General features: G+C 45.5%; 2 protein-coding genes across 3 annotated transcripts in view; one reads left to right on the top strand and one right to left on the bottom strand.

The window, feature by feature from the left end:
- The window catches only part of SLA2 (Src like adaptor 2), a 28,525-nt gene extending 17,239 nt beyond the window's left edge, over nucleotides 1-11,286 (top strand). Inside the window, exons 6-8 of the mRNA XM_044263091.1 lie at nucleotides 8,704-8,853; nucleotides 9,725-9,857; nucleotides 10,274-11,286. Of these exons, the coding sequence (XP_044119026.1) occupies nucleotides 8,704-8,853; nucleotides 9,725-9,857; nucleotides 10,274-10,439 (449 nt within the window). The 3' untranslated portion in view covers nucleotides 10,440-11,286. The remainder of the gene's footprint in view (nucleotides 1-8,703; nucleotides 8,854-9,724; nucleotides 9,858-10,273) is intronic.
- A 249-nt stretch (nucleotides 11,287-11,535) lies between these two features.
- On the bottom strand, nucleotides 11,536-20,485 carry LOC122916105 (respirasome Complex Assembly Factor 1). Of its 2 annotated transcripts, XM_044263097.1 has the most exons (4): nucleotides 20,186-20,485; nucleotides 18,502-18,605; nucleotides 13,118-13,247; nucleotides 11,784-11,917 (listed from the first exon to the last, which is right to left on the bottom strand). In XM_044263097.1, exons 1-4 carry the CDS (start codon nucleotides 20,297-20,299, stop codon nucleotides 11,876-11,878), a joined length of 390 nt encoding a protein of 129 aa, XP_044119032.1. In that variant the 5' UTR covers nucleotides 20,300-20,485; the 3' UTR covers nucleotides 11,784-11,875. The 2 variants fall into 2 exon arrangements, with proteins under 2 accessions (XP_044119033.1, XP_044119032.1); XM_044263098.1 differs by lacking the exon at nucleotides 13,118-13,247 and having other exon boundaries at nucleotides 11,536-11,917.
- Between the last annotated feature and the right edge of the window lie 3,794 nt (nucleotides 20,486-24,279).

Genomic DNA, 24,279 nt, shown 5'->3' on the forward strand with positions numbered 1-24,279 from the left:
CTGCTTCAAAGAGAGGATTTGGGGTTGAGGTGATGAGGAGGAAACGGGAAGCCACTTGGGACATTGTTGCAGGTTCTGCCAAGTGAGAGTGGTCGGGTTCTAGATATGTTCTGAATATAGCCAGTAGGGTTTGCTGTCAGGCGGTATGTGAGGTGGGAGAGAAGGGAAGCAGTGAGCCTGACTCACTGTAAGGATGAGAGCTTAGTAATAGATGCACAGCACTGCTGTTTTCTGAGATGGGCAGATGAAGGAAGGATACATCAGAACCATCCTTCAGGAGGCTCACGGTTGGTTGTGTGTGTTCTGGGGTGAGGGATAGGGCTGAGGGACAGGCGATGGCAGAGCAGGACTCTTGGTGCCACAGAAGCACTGCTGCCTGGGCAAGTAAGAGCTGGACCTTCTCTCCTGCAGGGAAGGTCTTCTAGAAGGAGGTTGAGCAGAACTGAGTTGTGAAGGGAAGACTGGTGGTTACTCAGGCGGAAGGGTCTTCCCTACGAAAGGAACAGTGGGAGCAAAGGACCATAGGCCCGATACAGTTAATTGGGTGTTTGCTGCATGCCAGACGTTCCTAAAATCTTTCCCTTGCTTCACCACTTGAATCCTTGTGCTGATCTGGTGACATGGTGAGAATTGTTATCTCCCTTTACAAGTGAAGAAACAGATCCGAGAAGTCAAATAATGTGCCTGGAGACACAGCTAGTAAGCATGGGGCAACAGGGGTGTTCTAGCATGTGGCTCTGTGTGGGATTTGAACCCAGGGAGTCTGAGTTAAAGTGGAGATGTCCTGGCACTGGGAGAGAGTGGAGGTATTTGGGACTGATGGAGCAGTGAGAAGGAACTCAGGAGACCAGCCCAAGGCTGGTCACAGATGGCATTGGTAGGTGACCTGTCTCCACAGTGGGGTTGTCAACCCCACATGGGGTTCATGGAGCTTGTTATCCCTGAGCCTACCAGCTAGATATTCAGTGTGGTACCCTTCCCAGTTTTAGCAACTATGGAGACAGTGAGCAGCGTGGGGTGGCTGCAGAACCACGCAGGGGATATGGGGACTTGCTTGGCCTTCAGGGCTTATTTTCAGATAAATTAGCTCTTTGTCAACCACAGAGCTATTTCAGAGCCACAGCTCAGCTCCAGAAGAGACTTTTTTTTGTTTTGAAGATTTTATTTATTTATTTGACAGACAGAGATCACAAGTAGGCAGAGAGGCAGGCAGAGAAAGGAGGAAGCAGACTCCCCGCTGAGCAGAAAGCCCGATGTGGGGCTCAATCCCAGGATCCTGGGATCATGACCTAAACTGAAGGCAAAGGCTTAACCCACTGAGCCACCCAGGCTCCCCAAGACTTTTTTTTTTAATTAAGATTTTAAGTAATCTCTACACCTAAGGTGGGGGTCAAACTCACAACCCTGAGATCAAAACTCATATACTTTACTACTGTCTGGGCTACCCAGGCACCCAAGCAGAGATTCTTCTTAAAGGTACAAAAGTCAAGGAGCCATCAGAGTCAGGGAGAGAACAAGGAAAAGGAAGCATGAATCCTACTCCAAACTTCCCAATGTATATTGATTTTATATACTGTAGCCTTGCTAAATTTACTTATTAATCCTAGTAGGTTTTTAGAGATTACTTAGGATTTTCTACATATGTAATCACATTATCTGTAAATACAATTTGCTTATTTTCCAACCTATATGCCTTTAATCTCTTTCTCTTGCCTTATTGTACTGACTAGGACCTCTAGTACAATGAATAAAGGGGTTAAAATGTTCTTGTTCTTTGTTCCCAACGTTGGGAGGAAAAATTCAGTCTTTCTTATTAAGTATGATATTATTAACTATATTAGATATTAACTATAGATGCTTCACAGATACTCTAAGTCAGGTTGAAAGTAGTCTTCTGTGGTAGACAGAATAATAGCCCCCCAACCCCAAGATGTCTTGGTCCTAATCTCTGGAACTGGTGAATATATTACCTTTCGTTGCAAAAGGGAGTTTGTAGATGTGACTAAGTTGAGGATGCTGAGGTGGGGGGATTGTCATGGATTATTCAGATGAGCCCAATGAAATCCCAAGGGTTTTTATAAGAGAGAGGCAGGAAGATCAGAGTTCGAAAGAGATTGAGATGAACGTTATGCTGCTGGCTTTAAAGATGGAGAAAGGGCCATGAGCTAAGGGATGTAGGTGGCTTCTAGGAATTGGAAAAGCAAAATATGGATTATCCTCAAGGGCTCACAGAAGAAACACAAGCTTGCTGACACCTTGATTTTAGTTCAGTGAAATCCATTTCAGTTTTATGATCTCCAGAATGATAAGATAATAGATTCATGTTATTTTGAGACACTGAATTTGTTGTAATTTGTTATAGCAGCAATAGGAAACTATTCCACCTTCTATTTGTAGTTTTGTGGTGGTTGTTTTTTTATCAGGATGAGTATTGAAGTTTGTCAAATGATTTTTCTACATTTCTTCAGATGATCATGGTTTTTCCTCCTTTATTCTATTAAATAGTGAATTACATTGATGTTCCTTTTTTTAAAAAAATATTTTATTTATTTATTTGACAGACAGAGATCACAAGTAGGCAGAGAGGCAGGCAGAGAGAGAGGAAGGGAAGCAGGCTCCCCGCCAAGCAAAGAGCCCGATGTGGGGCTCGATCCCAGGACCCTGAGATCATGACCTGAGCCGAAGGCAGAGGCTCAACCCACTGAGCCACCCAGGTGCCCCCCTTTTTTTTGATGTTCCTTTTTTCTTTTTAAGATTTTATTTATTTGGGGGCACCTGGGTGGCTCAGTCCATTAAGCATCTGCCTTCTGCATGGGTCATGGTCCCAGAGTTCTGGGATCGAGCCCTGCGTCCAGTGCCCTGCTCAGTGGGGAGCTTCCCTCTCCCTCTTCTTGTTGCTTCTCCTGTTTATTTTATAAATAAAATATATTTTTTAAGATTTTATTTATTTATTTGACAGAGAGAGTAAGAAAGCATAAGCAGGGAGAGTGGCCGAGAGAGAGGGAGAAGCAGACTCCCTACTGAGCATGTTCCCAGTGTTAGAGAATGTCTAAGGGGCCCCAGTAGTCCCTTTAGAAAATATTTTTAGTCAAAAAATGAAAATACAGGGACACCTGGATGGCTCAGTTGGTTAAGCAGCTGCCTTCGGCTCAGGTCATGATCCCAGCGTCCTGGGATCAAGTCCCACATCAGGCTCCTTGCTCAGCAGGGAGCCTGCTTCTCCCTCTGCCTCTGCCTGCCATTCTGTCTGCCTGTGCTTGCTCTCTCCCCCCCCCTCTGATAAATAAATTTAAAAAAAATCTTAAAAAAAATGAAAATACAAAAATGTGTGAGCTCAGCTAAATCAATAAAGTAACATTTGTAGCTTTACTTATTTATTCTTTTAAAGTAATCTCTATGACCAATGTGGAGTTTGAACTCACGATTGAGAGTTATGTGGACTACTGACTGAGCCAGCCAGGAGCCCCCGTTTGTAGCTTTAAATGCTTACATTTCAAGAAAAGAAAGAAAGAAGAAAAGAAACTTTATAAAATAAAGTTTCTACCTTAAGAAGCTAGAAAGAGGGGCATCTGGGTGGCTCAGTGGGTTAAAGCCTCTGCCTTCGGCTCAGGTCATGATCCCAGAGTCCTGGGATGGAGCTCCAAATCGGGCTGTCTGCTCGGCAGGGAGCCTGCTTCCTCCTCTCTCTCTGCCTGCCTCTCTGCCTACTTGTGATCTCTGTCTGTCAAATAAATAAATAAAATCTTTAAAAAAAAAAAAAAGAAGAAGCAGCAGCTAGAAAGAGGGCCAGCTGGGTGGCTTAGTCCTTAGGTGTCTGCCTCCGGCTTGGGTCACGATCCCAGCAGCCTGGGATCAAGCCCTGTATTAGGCTCCCAGCTCAGTGGGGAGCCTGTTCCTCCCTCTCCAGCTCCCCTGTGCTTGTGTTCCCTCTCTCACCATCTCTCTGTCACAAATAAATAAAATCTTAAAAAAGAAAAGCTAGAAAGAGAAGAATAAATTTAGGTAGAAGGGATGAAATAAAGATTAAAGCAAAAGTAAATGAAAAAAAAAATAGGGGCGCCTGGGTGGTTCAATTGGTTGGGTGTCTGCCTTTGGCTTGGGTCATGATCTAAGTCCTGGGATCGAGCCCTGCGTTGGGCTCTCTGCTCTGCAGGAAGTCTGCTTCTCTCTCTCTCCTTCTGCCTACCTCTCTCCTTGCTTATGATCTTTCAATCTCTGTCAAATAAATAAATAAAATCTTAAAAAAAAAACAATAGAGAAAAGTCAGTTATCCCAAAAGATTGATAAAATTGGTAAACCTCATGGCTGCTTGGCTGGCTCAGTTTGTAGAGCATGTGACTCTTGATCTCAGGATCATGAATTCGAGCCCCATGTTGGGCACAGAGATTACTTTAAAAAAATGATAAATCTTGGGATGCCTGGGTGGCTAAACAAAACTAATTAAGAAAAAAACAATATATTACCAATATCAGGAATGAAGAGGGACATCACTACAGATCCTATACACATTAAATGAATAATAAGGGCATATTATGAGCAACTTTATTCCAGTAAATTCTACAACTTGGATGAAATGGACAAATTCCTTAAAAGACAGAAATCACCAAAACTGATATAAAAAAATAGAAATTTGAATAGCCCTATATCTATTACCTAAATAGAATTCATAATTTTAAAACTTCCTGCAAAGAAGACCCTGGGTCCAGATTGCTTTGCTAGTTAGTTCTATCAAACATTTAATGAGGGGTTTCGGGGTAACTCTGTTGGTTAAGTGTCTGCCTTTGGTTCAAGTCATGATCCCAGGGTCCTGGGATCAAGTCCCACACTGGGCTCCCTGCTCAGCAGGGAGCCTGCTTCTCCCTCTCCCTCTGCCCCTCCTCCCCCACTTGTGCTTTCTCAAGTAAATAAAATCTTAAAAAAAAATTTAAAGAAGACAAAAACACAATTTTACATAAACTTTTAAAAATATTTATTTATTTATTTATTTAAGATTTCATTTATTTATATGACAGAGAGAGACAGCAAGAAGGGGAACACAAGCAGGGGTTAGTGGGAGAGGGAGAAGCAGGCTTCCTGCCGAGCAAGGAACCCAATGTGGGGCTCGATCCCAGGACCCTGGGACCACAACCTGAGCAGCCAAAGGCCGACACTTAATGACTGAGCCATCCAGGTGCCCCTGAAAATCTATATATTTCTTAAAAAACGACTGTTAATAAAAACGGATGCCCAGGGATGCCTAGGTGGCTGTTGGTTGAGCATTTGACCCTTGGTTTCAGCTCAGGTCATGATGTCAGGGTCATGAGATCAAGTCCCACATTGTGCTTCATGCTTGTCAGGGAGTTTGCTTGAGATTCTTTTCTTTGTCTCCCTCTGCCCTCCTGCCTCCCTCTCTAAAATAAATAAATCTTTTTTTTTTTAAAGATTTTGTTTATTTATTTGACAGAGACACCATGAGGGAGGGAACACAAGCAGAAGGAGTGGGAGAGGGAGAAAGCAAGCTTCCTGCTGAGCAGGAAGGAGCCTGGGCTCAACCCCAGGACTCTGGGAACATGACCTAAGCCAAAGGCAGATACTAAACTACTAAGCCACCCAGGTGCCCCTAAAACAAATAAATCTTTTTAAAAAAGTGTGCCTGGTTGGCTCAGTTGGTAGAGCATGTGGCTCTTGATCTCAGAGTACTGAGTTCAAGCCTCATGCTGGGTGTAGAGTTTACTTAAAAAAAAAAAGTCAAGGGGCGCCTGGGTGGCTCAGTAGCTTAAGGCCTCTGCCTTTGGCTCAGGTCATGGTCCCGGGGTCCTGGGATCGAGCCCCGCATCAGGCTCTCCGCTGAACGGGGAGTCTGCTTCCTCCTCTCTCTCTCTCTGCCTACTTGTGATCTGTCAAATAAATAAATAAAATCTTTTTTTTAAAAAAGTCAAATATATTTCCTAATTTTTCTTGTGATTTCTTCTTTGATTTCTGGGTTATTCCTACATATTTGGGGATTTTCCAGATATTTTGCTATTAATTTATTAATTCTGTTGTGGTCAAATAATATAACTATTTCTTTTAAATTTCATTTCAAATAATGTAACATGCTGGGATGAAACTGCTGGTTGTGAGGTGCATGTTTAACAAGTTAATGCTAACTCTTTTCAAAGTGGCTGGTACTTATTTATCTTAACATCAGCACAGTAAGAGTTCCTCAACTTCGGCACATCCTTGCTGATCTACTGACAAGTTTTCACATTCTAACACTTCTGGCCACTTGAGTCTATAATAATAGCCACCATTTAATATTCACATCATTTCAAATAATTTCATTTATTTGAGAGAGAGATTGAGGGAGAGAAGGAGCAGAGGCAGAGGGAAAGGAAGAAGCAGATTCCCTGCCAAGCAGGGAGCTCAATTTGGGGCTTGATCCCAGAACTCCGTGATCATGACCTGAACTGAAGGCACTCAACTGACTGAGACATCCAGGTGCCTCCATAACTTTTTTCTTTAAAAGATTTATTTATTTATTAGAGAGAGAGAGAGAGGCAGTGCGCAGGGAGGGGCAAAGGGAGAGGTAGAGAAGTGGACTCTGCTAGGCGCTGAGCCTGATGCGGGGTTGTATCTTACAACCCTGAGATCATGACCTGTGCTGAAAGAAATCAAGAGTCAGACACTTGGGGCGCCTGGGTGGCTCAGTCATTAAGCGTCTGCCTTCAGCTCAGGACATGTTCCCAGGGTCCTGGCATTGAGCCCCGCATCGGGCGCCCTGCTTGGCGGGAAGCCTGCTTCTCCCTCTCCCACTCCTCCTGCTTGTGTTCCCTCTCTAGCTGTGTCTCTGTCAAATAAATAAAATCTTAAAAAAAAAAAAAGTCATTTAACTGACTGCCCCCCAGGTACCCCAAGAATATAACTATTGATTTTAATCCTTTCAAATTTCTGAGTTTGTGGTCCAGTCTATAGTCTATCTTGAATATTCCATGTGCACCTAAAAGAAAATGTGTACTGTTGTTGGTCCCATGTTCTATGTTAATGAAGTCAAATTGGTTGATCGTATTGTTCAAGTCTTTTATATCTGTAATGATTTTTAGTCCCATCAAGTACTGAGAGAGGAGTGTTGAAATTTCCAATTATAATCATGGATATCTATTTCTTCTGTTAGTTCTGTCAGTTTTGCTTCATATATTTTGAATCTCTGCATTTGTATGTAATTGAGTGCATACAAATTCAAGATTTTAAATATGTATATATTTTAATATATATATATATCCATCTTATCTCTGTTAATACTCTTGATCTTGCATTTTACTTGGCCTGATTAAAAAACGTTTTTTTTAGGGGCGCCTGGGTGGCTCAGTGGGTTAAAGCCTCTGCCTTCGGCTCAGGTCATGATCTCAGGGTCCTGGGATCGAGTCCCGCATCAGGCTCTCTGCTCGGCAGGAGCCTGCTTCCCTTCCTCTCTCTCTGCCTGCCTCTCTGTCTACTTGTGATCTCTGTCTGTCAAATAAATAAATAAATTAAAAAAAATTTTTTTAAAGATTTTGTTTATTTATTTGGCAGAGAGAGACAAAGAGAGAGAGGGAACACAAGCAGGGGGAGTGGGAGAGGAAGCAGGCTTCCTGCTGAGCAGGGAGCCCAATGATGTGATGCCTGGGCTTGATCCCAGGACCCTGGGATCATGACCTGAGCTGAAAACAAATGCTTAATGACTGAGCCACCTAGGCGCCCCTTACTTTGCTTTACTGTGCTATTAATGTAACTACTCCAGCTTTCCTATGATTGTTTCGTGATACATTTTTTTTTAAGATTTTTATTTATTTATTTGACAGACAGAGATCACAAGTAGGCAGAGAGGCAGGCAGAGAGAAAGAGGGGGAAGCAGGCTCCCTGAAAGCCCGACGTGGGGCTTGATCCCAGGACCCTGGGATCATGACCTGAGCTGAAGGCAGAGGCTTTAACCCACTGAGCCACCCAGGTGTGCCCCTTTTTCCATCTTTTTACTTTTAGCCTGTCTTATTATTCAAAGTGTGTTTATCAGATATTTGGGCCTTGCTTTTTAAAATCGAATTTGAACTTCAGAGTCATGCTGAATATCTACTTCTCTGACTTGCTATTTCTGTGCATTTTTAAGATTTTTCTATGCTTATGTGTGTAGTGGTTATTAACTTATTACTGGTCTACAGTATTACCGTTCTGAGGCAGGCATACAGGCTGTTTGTAGTTTTGGACTTTTCCAAACAAAGCATTCTTGGAATATTCTCGCTCTTGTATTTCTAAGGTAACATGCTGGGATGAAACTGCTGGTTGTGAGGTGCATGTTTAACAAGTTAATGCTAACTCTTTTCAAAGTGGCTGGTACTTATTTATCTTAACATCAGCACAGTAAGAGTTCCTCAACTTCGGCACATCCTTGCTGATCTACTGACAAGTTTTCACATTCTAACACTTCTGGCCACTTGAGTCTATAATAATAGCCACCATTTAATATTCACATAAACTGTGCCCAGCCCTGTCCTGCGTACTTTGTGAATGATCTCATTTCATCCTCACAAGAGTCCTATCAATTAAGAATGTGTGGGCACTTATGGCTAAGAGAGCAAGTCTTCATCCCTCCCCTATCTACTTCCCTTCTGTCTGGGCCTGGTGACCATCTCATGTCTTTCTTCTCCCAACTTGGGTTGGGGGTGGGTCCCAGCAGGGCCTCAGTCCTGCCCCATACCCTTTCCTCCTCAGGCTGTTACTCCCTGTCAGTCCGCCTTAGCCGCCCTACATCGTGGGACCGGATCAGACACTACAGGATCCATCGCCTTGATAATGGCTGGCTGTACATCTCACCACGCCTCACCTTCCCATCACTCCAGGCCCTAGTGGATCACTATTCTGGTATGGCCATTTCCTGCTTCCATGAGACTGGGACATGGGGTGTGGGGGGCAGACAGTTGTACTCTTGGACACTTCACTTGCTGGAGAATATCCAGACAGGCAGAAGAGGGACCTCTCCATCTCCATACCAATGTGCCAAGAACGTAGGCCAGGACCTCGGTCTTCATCCCATGCCCCGACAGAGCCATAAAGTCCTCCCACGTAAACATGGGCCAGTGCCTCACCTACACTGTGGTTCTGAGTCCAAGACCTCAATGGTAGGCACAGTTCTCTCCACAGGAACTAGGCCCAGAGCTGTTGCTGTTGTACAATTTAGTTGACTTTCAGCATTTCCTGGTGCTTGTCCTGTTATAGGGACTGGAGCATGTAGCCACGATGACAGTGTCAAAGGGGCAGAGAGGAAAGCCCACTCCTGGCTGATCGGGGGTTTTCTAGAGGGTGGATATGTCCATATCTACGGACAGAACACATAGAGATGAAGTATTCTCTAGCTTTCTTCTTCCCAAAGCACTTTCTTAACCAGAAACTGGTATTCTCAAAGAGTACCATCAACCTACCCAAAACCACAGCCAATTCAGTCTTCAAAACTTAGCCTAGAATGATCTGATTGTATCTCAGCCCCTAGATCAACAGCTTGAGGCTTGTGTCCCATCACTTTTTTAAAAAAATGTCATCTCTACACCTGGGGCCTGAACTCATGACCCTAAGATGAGTCTCTATTGACTGAACGAGCCAGGTGGCCCCGTCATTCTTTTTTGAACATGCCTCCACATGCCAAAAGCGGAAATCTGTCAGGGTGAGGGTGGGGGTTGTTAGGGAGCAAAGTAGGGCTGGAGTCAGCCATGTCAAGGGTCTGGATCTCTTTCTTCAGAGTTGGCAGATGACATCTGCTGCCTCCTCAAGGAACCCTGTGCCCTGCGGAGGGCTGGCCCACAGCCTGGCAAGTCCATACCCCCACCTGTGACTGTGCAGAGAGCGCCACTCAATTGGAAAGAGCTGGACAGGTAAGGGGACCCCTGGAACATGAAGGCAGAACAAAGGAGATAGAAGGACCCAACCTGGGAACCCGCAAACCCAAATAAGCCTGTCACCTTCAGGGGCACCGGCAAGCTGGTGAGTACTGACTGATCTCATAAGAGACCAAGCCAGGCTCAGCAGGACTGTACAGGGACTGGCAGGAAGGAGAAAGAGGAAGTGGATAGAGGGCATGCCTAAATGCCAAAGATGGCCAGGATGGAAGTGTCAGACAAGATGGGGTAGAACAGAAAGCACCAGTCCTGAATGGAAAAGTCAAGCTGGGGTTTTGGCTGAGAGAATGGGGAGCCACTGGGAGTTTTCAGGTGGTATGAACTTGAACTGTGTGGTGAGAGAAGGGTGCAGGATGAGGCTCCTTGACTCAACTCTCTTTCCCTCTCCACAGCTCCCTCCTGTTCTCTGAAGCGCCTACCCTAGGGGAGTCCCCTCTCCTCAGTGAGGGGCTCCGGGAGGCCATCAGCTCTTACATCAGCCTAACTGATGACAGCTCCTTGGATGATGCCATGGCCCAAAACAGAGGCCAAAAGGGAACCCAACGCTGCAACACCTAGACCCCCAGCTCAGCTCAGCTTGAGTACTCTATAGAGGCAAATTCAGGGTCCCACTTGCATTCTGTGCTCCTTCCTCTCTTTGCCCTAAGAAGTCACTTAACCCCCTCCCAGTGTCACAAATCCACCTGCAACCTCTAATTCAAGAACAGACCAGCTGAGAACAGGGACAGGGCTCCGAAGAGACTAAACCTCTGGGGTTTGACCCAGTTTGACCTGAGTTGGGATTTCCATCTTCCTCCCCTGCCTACTGAATCCCCTTCAACACACCCCACAGCTCCACCCACTAGGTAGAAGCCACCATTCGTATCAAGAAGAAAAAAAAATCATTTAAAGAAAATTTTCAAGTCTCACTCAGAATACCATACTTCAGAAGGTAGGACTATAGCTAGAAGGGACAGGAAAGCAGGTGGGATGGATGTCTTCCCACAGCAAGAGAACCCAGGATGTCCAGCCTCTACCTGGACCTCAGAGCAAAGGGGACCCCTGACAGTCCAGGTTCTCAAACAGCCCCATCAGGCGTCTTCTCTGGACAGTCATAGCTCCAAGATCTCTATTTCATTTTGTGGCTTATCATGTGAACCTGCCTAAGCTTTCCTGGCTACAGTGGCCCTGCCACCTTGTGGCCAAACACAAAATGGCACCTTCTGGGCTAGCCCACTGCAGTGAGGTCAGTCACATCTCAGAACCAGGCAGGGGCATCAGAAGTCACTAAGCTTCTCTCCACAAAACCAAGGCCACAGCCTACACCAACTCTAGCCCTTGATTTCTCTGCTGCCCATTAAGGAAAGAGAGGCCTAGCTGGAGCTGCTACAGGAGCAGGGAGAGGAGGTGAAGGATGAGGTTGGAGGGCAGGGGTCTGAGGCTAGAGGTGAGGTGGGAAAAGCTTTTTTTTTTTTTTTTGGGGAAAAGCTTTAACAGGTATCATCAACAGATTTTCAATTAAAGATCGATTTATTCAAGTACCTGAAAACATTCTACAATGGAAACTGTTATTAGATGATGCTTATACTGTGCTAATGACCACGCACATATGGCCACACTGTTTTCAGAAAACTTGAAATGCCACTGATAGTTTAAAAACTGTACACCTGATGGATAAGTGAGGAAGACAATTTAATGTTTCATCGGGATCCAGAGGTGCATCAAATTAAAAGACAGCTCCCATCAGCAAACAGGTGTTTCATGATAATATCCAAGAAGAAATGGTTGGTGATGGACAATTCAGAAATGCTTCTCCAAAAGGCAGTTGGTTCTTTAAAAAGTTTCAGATCACAACCCTTGCAGAAAACACTGATGCCCAACACACTGATTCTTGGTCCAGGAAACATGGGTCTTCCAGGTTCCATGTGGCTGGGGTGTCCCTACAATCATGTTTCTGTGCTGTAACTATGACGGTCCTTTCGACCGGACTGAGAGCAGGTGGGGTCTGTACACCATCAGTCATAGTGGATGGCAGTGTAAAAAATGATCCAAATAACCTAGAGAGAAGACAAGTAATGGTCATAGATCACCTGGGTCAACACAGGCCCCTATTCCACAAAAGAAATATGTCAAACAATGTATGCACAGTGGGCTTCCAAGGGCTATTCAGTGCAACTGGACTGGAGGCCTAAACAATTTCACTGAAATCAACCTGTGTCTAACAGAGCCCAGGGTTACCCACCAGTGCTCCCAAAGAGACCACAGACAAGCTTCCCTCTCAACCAAATAGTGACTGCAGCACTCAGGGGTAGAGTTATAGATGTGGAAATGATATGGGTAAAGTATCAGGATTAACAACAAACGTGGAAAAGAAACCACCGACATATCCTGTCGGCTTGTCAGCTTCACATCAGACAAAGCAGAGGTTCTCAAAACTGGCTATTCACTGCAATCTCCTGGGACCTTTAGTATGTATGCCCAGGCACCCTCACCCAGAGATTTTGATTTTACTGATTTGGGCTAGGGTCTACAATTTTTTAAAAATTAACTTTTGAGATATAATTCACATTTCATAAAGTTCACCTTTTAAAGTATATAATAAATAAATATATATACACTCACACAATGCAGAGTTTTTAGTGTATTCACAGACTAACTGATTCTGGGTCATCTGCATCATCTTCAGTTTCTTCCCATTTCCTCACACACACACCCCCCCCACCCCAGCCACCGGCAACCACTAATCGACTTTCTGTGTGGATTTGCCTATTCTGGACATTTTACATGTAAATGGAATCATGTAACGTGTTTTTGTGTCTAGCTTCTTTCACTAAGCATAATGTTTTAAAAATTCAAAGTTGTAATCCCTACCAGTACTTTATTCCTCTTTACGGTTGAATACCATATGGGCTATACAACATCTTATTTATCTACTGACCAGGTAATGGTTGTTTATGCTTTTTCAGCTATTATGAATGCCATAAACCTATTTTTAAATGTTTCCCAATTTCTACTATGCAGCCAGATTTGAGAATCAGATGTAGAAGCTAATGATAGACCCTGGGTGTGTATACCAACAGGGAAACTGCAGTGTACTGTACCACATCCTTTGGGACAACAGGACTTGATGGAGGAAATGCCCTCCTATCCCTGGAGCCTTTTGAAAAACGGTATCCCGATCACACAGTGTAACCCAATCAGTGTGCTCCACTGGAGAAACAAGAGGATTTACTATTATAACTGTCAGCTATACATACCATGAACAAGGCAAAAGATGTCATAAACCCCTCTTTTGTGAGCTCCCATGTGCCACCATATTCTTCCTCATCTATCTGTAGGTAGTTGCTGAAGTAGAGATACAGGACTCCTGCATTGATCAGGCAGAATCTGGAGGGAAGACAAGCACCGAACACAAACTATGAGCTCAGAAGACTCAGAACTCCCACGACCACAGTCCAGTCTTACCAAGACAATCACAGTTGCAGTTAAGTAGTTGTATTACGGGGGCAAGCGAAAAAATACATGGACCTAGACCCTCAATGGAACTGCCCAGTGGCTGAGCTAGAGACATAAAGAGCAACTTTTTTTTAGATGCCCAGCAAAAAAATTTTTAAATTTAAAAGCACATAAAACTTCTCCAGGCCCCCTCACAGTAAGACAGCATGGTAGCTGAACCATCCCAAATAGGACTAGTACCGGACATGGGCCTCCCAAGTAGCTCCCGCTGGGGTGGGGTGGCCACGCGACAGATACATGTTAGGCTGCTGCTTCCTGGCCTAGTGGAACGAGGAAGCACACTAAAGCAGCTCCTGCGTCCATTCCCACTGGGAGAGAGTGTCTGGATGTGCACTGTTGGCTACGCACCTGATGCAATGGTGAACACTGCTGTCCCTCAGCTATTGGTTAGGAGGAGGCCAAAAACAGAGTGAGCAGTGAGCAGGAAACTGAAACCAAAGGTTTGTGAGCACCTTCAGGAAGGTTTCTGATTCCCCATCTTGTATTATTTCACTAATAAAGCATTTCGAATGCAGGGAGGTATAACATTATCATCCTGATCTACTTATCTCTTCGTATAGTCACCATGGAAAGGTAATTTTTATGAACAGATCAACACTTTATGATCTTCCAAGTCGCAGGATCTTTTTTTTTTTTTTTAAAAGATTTTATTTATTTATTTGACAGAGAGGAATCACAAGTAGATGGAGAGGCAGGCAGAGAGAGAGAAAGGGAAGCAGGCTCCCCGCCGAGCAGAGAGCCCGATGTGGGACTTGATCCCAGGACCCTGAGATCATGACCCGAGCCGAAGGCAGCGGCTTAACCCACTGAGCCACCCAGGCACCCAAGTCGCAGGATCTAATCTATTGGGGGACTGTATGTCTTAGATCACACTGCTCCTGAAGGCTGGGGTGGAAAAATGCAAAGAACTGGTTCCTCCTAATGGATGAAGTGTGGGCTGGTATGGGGCAGGACCGTACAATGCTGTTGAAGAGTATCAGTATTAGGGGGCAGACCCTGAGGCTGTTTGAGCACGAGACAGACTATACATATGTCAGAAGTCCAGTTTTTTCACTTTCATTTTAAAGATTTTAAGTAGTCTCCACACCCACCAGGGGCTCAAACCCCCAACCCTGAGATCAAGACTCACATGTTCTACTGGCTGCGCCTGCCAGGCACCCAGAAGTCTACTTTGTGAGTAGTTAGAGTATGGGCTTTCTCATGAGTTGGGAGAACAGGAGCTGGGAGACTTGTTTATACTTGTACCATGTTTTAGGACATGAGCAGAAATAAAGCTTAAGGACAGGGACTGGGAAAATGGCTGAATGGAGAGGCAAGAAACCCAAAGGCTTCAAGCCTAAAGGCCTGGGAGTATAATGGTTTCAGTTAACAGGCAGGGAGTCAGGAAGAACAGAAGGTTTTTCTTGGATTTTGCACAAAATCCAGTCCTTGGCTTGGCCATGTTGTGGCCACATCCTTATCTTCTGCCAGAGATCTTGGGACTCAGCCAATCTGGCTGCCTCTCTCTGTCAGGAGTTTCATTTTGTTTTGTTTTTGAAAGACTGGCTTATTTATTTTAGAGAGAGAGCGTGCATGCATGTGGGAGTCGGCAGGGGGCGGGGAAGGGCAGGAGAGGGAGAGAGAATCCTCAAGGAGACTCCTTGCTGAGTGCAGAGCCCAGTGCAGGGCTCAATCCCATGACCCTGAGATCACAACCTGAGCTGAAATCCAGAGCTGGGGGCTCACCCAAGTGAGCCACCCAGGTGCCCTGTGGAGTTTCATTCTGGACAGGCTGTTAGTGGTTCCAGACAAAGACTACTAGCAGGACTCAGAAATGTCACTCTGGGACTCAGCTAGTAAGCTAGGGATGGAGAAGGGCTGAGACTCATTTAGAGTCTGTGGCTGTAAAAGTGGTTGCTAAGTGATAAGAGATCGGGAAGTATAAGGAAAGAGGAGATATGGGATGACAGAGAGAAAAGAGCTAACACAGCCCCTACGTTCTAAGGGTCACAAAAACACAGGCATTTAAATGTTGGGTGGTCAAAGGGGAGGGCTCAGGAAAGGACTGGAGCTCAAAAAGAGCTTTAAGGATGGGCATAAATCCTATATTATAAATGAGGGAGAGAACTACACAGATGTGTAGACAAAGAAATGAATGTGCTGGATTAGGGTTGGGGAAAAAAATAACTTAAAAAGACTCTCCAATCCATTTTTAACTCCTCCTAAAAATTCCAATCAGAATTTTAACAAAATAATGAACCTCTAACAAATACTCTGATTTTAGGGCTGGGAGGCTACACTGATAACAGTAAGGTATGACCATGCTTTCAAGGATCGGTGGGAATTCATTTTGGGTTTTAAAATATTTTAACAAGCATTCACTGAACACCTATTAATCATGGTGCCAGGCTCTATGAGAGACAGAGAGGCAAGAAGGGAAGATGCAAAACTTCTGCAGAACAGAACCACCACTCAGTTCTCACAGTATAAATAATGAGAACAGAGAAAATGGTTTTACCTTAATATGCCCTGTCGCCACACCAGAATGAAGAGAAGCCAAGGTGGAGCCCAGAGAGAGGGCAGTTAAGGCAGAAAGCAGTGAGGAGAGGGTCACCAGAAATGAGCACCAAAGCAGTCTTGCCCTAAGCCCAGGCAACTGGGTCAGACAGATGGAGGAGAGGGAGTGTGTGTGGAAAAATAAATGTCCTTGGGCTTTTTCCAAGAGTAAGGGGAAAGGTGCCAACCAAAGGAGGGATAGGATTTGTTTGGAGTGAGAGAAACTGGCTCTGGCAGGACAGCCTGCAACTACACCCCAGGAAACAGGCAGTCCTGAGAAAATGGTACTATGGGGAGCCACTCCAAGGCAAATTCACTCCCAAACACCTCCTTTACTGTTTTGTTTTGTTTTCCTTTTTAAAAAAGATTTTGTCGGAGGGAGAGAGAGAAAAAGCAGGGGGAACAGCAGGTAGAGGGAGAAGCAGACTTCCCTGCTGAGTAGGGAGCCTGATGTGGGACTTGATCCCAGGACCCTGGGATCATGACCTGAGCCAAAGGCAGATGCTTAACTAACTGAGCCACTCAGGCATCCCTTTCCTCTTTTTTTTAAAGATTTTATTTATTTGGGGTGCCTGGGTGGCTCACTTAACTGTCTGCCTTCGGCTCAGGTCATGATTCCGGGGCCCTGGAATTGAGCCCCGTGTCAGGCTCCCTGTTAGCAGGGAGCCTGCTTCTCCCTCTCCTTCTGATGCTCCCTGTCCTTGTGCCCTCTCTGTCAAATAAATAAATAAAAATTAATTAAAAATTTTTATTTATTTATTTGACAGAGGAAGAGACAGCAAGAGAGGGAACATAAGCAGGCGTGTGAGAGGGAGAAGCAGGGAGCCCAATGTGGGGCTTGATCCTAGGACCCTGGGATCATGACCTGAGCCGAAGGCAGACGCTTAAGGACTGAGCCACTCAGGCGCCCCTCCTGTTTTTCTTTTTTTCAATAGCCATTTTTAGCTCTCTTTGTAAAGCTAATCATATGACTGCAGTGAACCATTTATGGAGTGCATATGATGTACTAAGCACTACATTTAGGAATTTACTTGGGTTATCTCATTTAGTTCACACATCAGTCTTAGGAGGACACTTTTAGTGTCCTCCCCTTTCCAGTGATGAGAGAATGAAAGCTCAGAGAGGTGAGCCCAAAATGATGTAGATTGAAAGTGGCAGAGCTGGAACTTGAATCCGTTCTACAGTTAAAAGTAAAAAGAGATCTCTAAATAGCTTAACTCATCTGCCACAGTGGCAAGGATAATAAACTAACTCTGGTCTTTGCTATATTATTCCTAGATTGGGTGGCTTCAGAGAAATCTCTTAGGAATCCTGCAAGATGAGATGGGAGCAAGGGGTCTGAACCCACGTTACTCTCTCCTAGAAAAGTGGTCTTGGGAAGAAGAGAGATTCCCTCTTGTCTTCAGACTGCCTTCCCCCTTTCAATGACTTTGCTCGTAGGCCTTTTCTTTCACAGAAAGCTCAAACAGGATGACCAACATTCTGAAGAGTTATCTATATACCTCCTCCAACGGGGGAAGACCTATGAACCCCAGGTCCTTTGTCTCCTCACCATCACTCAGAACTCATCACGTGTCCACTCCGCCAAAGTCAGGCAAAGCATAACAAACTCAAACTCCTTCCTTGGACAAATGCTTTGCTCAGTATCATAAATTAAAAACCTTTTTAGTTAGAAGAGGAGATTACACATGCCTTTTGGATTATCTTCCGAGAAAATAAGGAACTCAGAGGGATTTGAAATCTGTTTCACCCTTTTCACCCTACGGTGAGGGAATAAGAGATGTGATCACCCCTAAAACAACCAATGTGATATTCCATGGTTAAGGATCATAGTTTATATTCCGGGTGTGGAAAAAAAAAGAAAAGTTCACAAGCTTGCCTGCCCATTTCCCACTGTAGCTTACCCACAATTCCTATCTTGAGACTACTCCTACACATTGTTTTAATTCACTCTGGTGGGCATGTGGACTCATCACTTTCAGTCGCTTGTTAACAAGCTGAGCCAAGACCAGGGGTAGGTGTCAACTGTGCTGCCACCGGCCATGGAAACACAGTAAAAAGTGAGGGTGCAACCTCCTACTTTTTCACTGCTTTTAAAAAGTAGGGATCTGAAATAACTTCTGTCAAAGCCAAGTTCCAAGACATCCAGCACAGTGCCTATATAAGGTCATCAAGTATAGAAGTTCCTCTACTTTGAAAATTTCCATTGGTACAAAGGTCATGTCAGAAAACTAGATGGCCGCTACCAACAGGCAGTGCAGTAGCCTCTTGCATGAGATCACTTTGGATCCATAAATGAATGGACTGGCCCAGTCCGGTCTCTGGAAAAATAACATGTCTAAACCAAGATGCTCCCAGGCCTGCTGAACTGAGAAATGCTAACCCAGGAGTGCCACTGTGGGGCTACTTCTCTGCTTTCGTCACTTCGCTCTCTCACCCATACAAAGTCATCTCCTCCCCCCTCCCCAAGTCGTCTTAAAATGTGTGTGTGTATTCCTCCAACTTAGTAATGGCCCTTTCCATAAAAAGGAAACAAAATCCGTATGTGAAAAAAACTGATACAAGAAAATGGAACATACCCAAGACTTACCCAGCTATTCCCAAGAAACCTCGCAACGGTAACACTCCCCAAATAACACCTAGGACCACAGCAATGATCTGTCGGAACCAGTAGATCACATCTAAAAACTCATCCTGTAGAAAGAAAGAATGCATGCATTATCTGCAGTGGATGCCACATGAAAGAAAGCCTCTGTAATAGGTGAGAAATAAAAAAGCTTGCTGCTATAAACACATTTTCCATAGAAATGTCTACAAGAGCAATGGGACATAGTTTTCTGATCTCCACTTCTTCTTATACTAAAACATGGTTTAAAAGAAAAAAAAAAAAAGGATATATCTCTCTTAAGTGATGACTTTTGGGCCTGTGTGCTAAGTAAAAATTCTAGGAAAATTATTTACTTTTTTTTAAAAGCTTCAAAAATGAAATGGCTTGTGATGAAACGGCTGTGAAAGTAACTGTGCTACTGGCCACAGAACACTGACCCTCAGAGGAGAGACCTAGGCACACTATCCATAGGCAGAAAGGCTGACTTTTAACCTTCTCAGCACCATCTTCCTGCACAATGAATTTTAAGCAACAAAGAAGAAAGGAATTAGAAACAAAAGTGCTGAAGGCAGGTGCCAGCGTATCTGATTTTCATACAAGGACGCTGAAGACTCAGGTTTCCGACCTGCCCCAGATTGCAGAAACCAGTCCTTGTACAAGAAGGAAGAAAGAAATGACACAGCAGATCATAAAGGTTTTGCAAGAGCTGGGCAGGGCTGGGGGCAGGACAAGGGGACCTTCACGAAGTACCTCCCATTCCCCCCAACCCAAGAGCTCCAGGAAGGAGAACCCACTTCAACACTCCAGAAAAACAAGGGGAAAACTGCAAATATAACATTCTTTTCAGGCCAACTGGAATCAAGCTGTGTTGGTCCCTTCCAGATCATGGGGCAGAGCTGGGGAGTGCCTACACTCAGATCTTCTGAAAGCGTGTGACCAGTGTAAAAATCTTGAAGCCCCAATAGTCTCTCAACACACATTTGGTGGTTTCCCCCTCTCCCTCCCTCTCTCACACACCTCCAAGAGGTGGTTTCAATCTCCCTCTCGCAGTTATCAAGGCATTTGGTATTTAGAAATTAGAGCAATTTAATTGCTCTAATTAAAAGCAATGGCAGCTCACCTTCAGTAAGCCTCATCAAGTGCTAAAGGCTTTCTTGCACCACGGTACCCCACTTCAGAGCTGTTCTGAGAACTGAGAGAAACAATGCGTGGAGAGAGCACCTGGCACAAAGTCTTTGGTTGAAAACTGTTACCGTTACTGTTTGTACTAACGACCGTATTAAGTAATTAATTCGGAGAAGACAAGTCACTTACTGAAGATCCCACTGGGAGCAAAAGGCGGAGGTCGAATTCAGCTCACTCTCGCCGTTCAGGCACACGCCCTGCCCGCGGGTGGCAACTGCTGTGCCCCCTCCTCGCTGCTTCCCGCGTGACCCAGTCGGTTTCACTCCGCGGTGAGCCCCGAGCCCGGCTGTCAGGCCCGGGCCCGCCAAGTTCGCCCCGACCCTTAGTGCCACCACCACGCCGCCCCCTCCCCGCCCCGACCCAACACACGCCAAACACTCCGCCGCGCCCGGACCCGGCAGGGGCAGGATCGGGCCTGTCCATTCGTCCCCGAGTCCCAACCGGCTCCTCGAACCTGCGCCCTCGCCAGGTCCCACCGCACCTTGTCCTCCCAGGCCGCGTCGCTCCGCAGCACCTTGCTCCAGACAGAGACTTTGAGGGCCCCGTTGGCCAGCTGCGGCTGAGGCGGCTCCTCCTTTCGCCGCCCGCCGCTCATCCTCCCGTCGCGCCGCCCGGGCCGGGCGAGGGGCGCGCGGGTCAGGCCAGAAGGAGTCGGGCTCTGGGGTCGCGAATCACGGCGCGCAGGGCGGCGGCGACAGCGACAGCGACAGAATCACTAGTCAGGCTCCGTGGCGCGCTGCGGCTGCCTTCACTCGGCCAAAACGCCGGCTCCGCTCCCTGGCTCCGCCGAGACCAGGCGCTGCGGAGGGAGGGGCAACGCAGCGCCGCACGTCCTCCCGCCGACGAACCCACGCAGCCAATCGACAGCCGTGCAGCCGTCCGAGGGAAAGTGCAGCCGTCACCTCTGCGCAAGCGTTCTACGCGTGACGGAAGTGACGCCAAGCTTCCGCCAGGCGCACGGTATGGTGAGAGGGAAGGGACAATCTAATTGGGGGTGGTGACGCGAGCGCGGGGAGGAGCGGTGGCGACTGGAGAACGGCATCTGGATAGAGAGTCGAGGTTAGACTTGAGCGTCGCCCAGCCCTCCACGGTTTGTCCCCTGCAGCAGCGGGGCAGAACGCTGCCCTGTTTTTCCGCGTCTTTTGGAACCCAACACTGGCTCGCCGGAAGTCCCAAGCATCCCCTTCAAGATTTAGTCCTTGCTCGTTTTCTCCCCTAATTCCGTAGGGCCCTCTTCCAGATGTAAACTGTTTTCTGTATTAATTTCGTGTCTCATCTTGGCCCAGCACCCTTTTTTGGCAAATGTGAGACCCGAGACCCAAAAAGCGGAAAAGATTTTCTAAGGCTACATGGCAAGTTGGAACCAGCTGAGAACTCCGGGGGCAGTGGGCGGGGTCGGGGGAATGGAGAAAGGACTTCATTAGCTCTCAGAATATCTGAGTATACAGCTACTGTGTCCTCAGCATGTGCTAGGACAGTGGTTCACAACGTGTGTGTCTGGACCACCAGCAGCCACATCACGTAGGAACTTGACTAGACGTGAAGATTCTCAGATCCCATCCCAGAACCACCAAATCAGAAATTGTTGGGAGTGCGGCCCATAATCAGCATTTTGGTAACCCCTCCAGGTGGTGCCCTGTGCATTGTACTATGAATTAAATTGAGACCAAGGTACTTCTGTGTGGTGGGCAAACTAATTTGTCTGGAATCACTCAACTAGTATCTGGGTCTGACTCCAAAATCTGTACTCCTAACCTTAAACTTTTAGTCGTCGTCTTTTTAAAAAAGATTTTATTTATTTATTTGAAAGAGAGAGTGAGAGAGAGAGAGCATGAGCAGGGGGAGTGGGAGAAGCAGACTCTACTGCTGAGTAGGGAGCCTGACGTGGGGCTTGATTCCAGGACCCCAGGATCATGACTTGAGCCAAAAGCAGTCACCCAACCAACTGAGCCACTCAGGTGACCCTAAGCTTTTAGTCTTAAAGGGTATCAGTGAGGTCAGAATATCTTTTGTATACCTGTCAACATTGACCTGTAGTTCTCCTAGCTGAGCAACAGAATCTCCTAGGGAGCTTCTTCCATGGTTGGTGTTTCCAACCGCAACTCAATTCCAACATCCTCTTCCAATAGATTGAGTGAAGTGGGACCTCAAAGGTGACATACACAGGAATAGACATTACTCTGTCTGGACCTGATGGGAGGGACATACACCTGACATGAATCCATACCTTTTAGTCCCCCAGCTTTCACATGGATCTTGTTCTTGGCAGCCCTGCCTTTTTTCTGAACCTTGTTCTCTCCCATATGCAAAACTGTGGTAAAGCCTAACCAGCTCACTCCAGTTTGGAAGTGTACCGTTGGTATAAAACCTCTTTTACAGATTCCCTGGGGGCATGCAGTGATGGAGACACACTGATCATTCATTCTTTCATAGAATGTTGGTAGAATACCTAGCCCAAGATCCAAGACAGAATAGGTAAGTTTTCAGTCGGCTGGGCCTGGTAGTAAAAGTTTGTAATGGGGAGTTTGGCGTGGAGGGTTAGGAAAGATAGAGCTCTAAAGGAAAAGTAGGAGTTTAAGGGGATGCGGGAGGGGAACAGAAAAGAGCATTCCAGGAGGTGAAACCGTGTCAGCTACTGGTGGGGAATAAAGACCTTAGTTGGGAAGGAGTGGGAGGGGCATGCTGAAGAATTTTTGTCTTTTCCAGTTTCATTGAAAAATAATTGACAGGGCGCCTGGGTGGCTCAGTGGGTTAAAGCCTCTGCCTTTGGCTCAGGTCATGATCTCATCAGGCTCTCTGCTCAGTGGGGAGCATGCTTCCCCCACTCTCTCTGCCTGCCTCTCTGCCCACTTGTGATCTCTCTCTGTCAAACAAATAAATAAAAAAAAAGAAAAAGAATTGACATATATCACCGTATATAAGTTTCAGGCCTACCTCTTGATGGTTTGATTTACATATATTGTGAAATGATATGGTTCAGCTAATTGGGGGTTCAACTAATTCCATCTTTTCATATAGATACATGGAAAAGAGAAGAAGAAAAAAAATGTTGTGATGAAAAGTCTTAGGATTTATTCTTTTAATAATTTTCCAGTGTATCAGTACAGCATTGTTAGCTGTCGTCCTCATGTTGTACCTTACATCCTTACTATTTATTTATTTATCTCACCTGGAAGTTTGTATCTTTTAACCACCTTCCTCCATTTCCTCCTCCCTCCACCATCCACCTCTGGTAACCACAAGTCTGATCTCTTTTTCTGAGTCTGTTTTTTAAGATTCCACATGTGAGATTGTAAAGTATTTGTCTTTCTCCATCTGACTTCTTTTTACTCAGTGTAAACCTCCAAAGTCTATACATACACAAATGGTAGGATTATTCCATGGTGTGTATGCCCCAACTTCTTTATTCATTCATTTGTTGATGGACACTTAGGTTGTTTCCATGCTTTGGTCATTGTAAATAATGCTGCTATGAACATGCAGATATCTTTTCGAGTTAGTGTTTTTATTTCCTTATTTCTTAGTGTTATATATTCCCAGAAGTGGAATTGCTGGATCATAGAGTGTTTCTATTTTTAATTTTTTTAAAAAGATTTTATTTATTTATTTGACACTCGATCCCAGGACCCTGAGATCATGACCTGAGCCAAAGGCAGTGGCTTAACCCACTGAGCCACCCAGGCGCCCCTATTTTTAATTTTTTGAGGGTCTTTCATATTGTTTTCCATAGTGGCAGCACCAATTTACAGTCCCGCCAATAGTACACAAGGGTTCACTTTTCTCCAGATCCATAGATGTGAGGCTGGACCTCCCCACCTTGTCTTTTTGGTCATGGCCATGAAGAATTTATTTTTGCACCCAACAGAAAGGATTTGAGCAGCGACACTTCACTTTTCAGGTTTGCCTCTTAGCAAGATCACCCTGGCTGCTATTTGGAGGATAGGATCAGAGTGGGAGACTAGTTTAAAGATTGTTAAAGTCACTCAGGAGATACTGGCGGGGGCACTGACATTGGAGACAATTGGAATAAAAAAGAAAATTCTTTATTATTTATTTATTTACTTACTTATTTTAAAAAGGTTTATTTATTTGAAAGAAAGTGAGTGAGAGAGCACACATGAGCAGGAGAGAGGGAGAAGCAGACCCCCTGCTGAGCAGGGAGCATAATGTGGGGCTTGATCCCAGGGTTCTGGGATCATGACCTGAGCTGAAGGCAGATGCTTAACCATCTGAGCCATCCAGGTGCCCCTAAATTCTTTTTTAAACCTAAATCTTTTTTTACTTGCTGTAGAGTATACATAAAAAATTGTACCTTTTTTTTTACCCTTGACAGAGAGAAATCACAAGTAGGCAGAGAGGCAGGCAGAGAGAGAGAGCGGGAAGCAGGCTCCCTGCTGAGCAGAGAGCCCCGTGCGGGACTCGATCCCAGGACTCCGAGATCATGACCTGAGCCTAAGGCAGCTGCTTAACCCACTGAGCCACCCAGGCGCCCCAAATTGTACCATTTTTAAGTGTACAGTTTGGTGGTACAGGGAAGTACATGTATTCTGTTGTGTAGATGCTACCATCATCCTT

The sequence above is a fragment of the Neovison vison genome, chromosome 8, assembly GCF_020171115.1.
Source record: "Neovison vison isolate M4711 chromosome 8, ASM_NN_V1, whole genome shotgun sequence".
In the NCBI taxonomy this organism is placed as follows: Eukaryota; Metazoa; Chordata; class Mammalia; order Carnivora; family Mustelidae; genus Neogale; species Neogale vison.

Bases quoted from the DNA above. Each gene is read 5' to 3' on its own strand.
- LOC122916105 (XM_044263098.1), bottom strand. From the start codon at position 20,299: ATGAGCGGCGGGCGGCGAAAGGAGGAGCCGCCTCAGCCGCAGCTGGCC. The intron at 18,606-20,185 runs GTGCGGTGGGAC...TTCTTTCTACAG, and splicing joins ACGCGGCCTGGGAGGACAAG to GATGAGTTTTTAGATGTGAT. The intron at 11,918-18,501 runs GTAAGTCTTGGG...TCTTCTCTCTAG, and splicing joins GGTTTCTTGGGAATAGCTGG to GTTATTTGGATCATTTTTTA.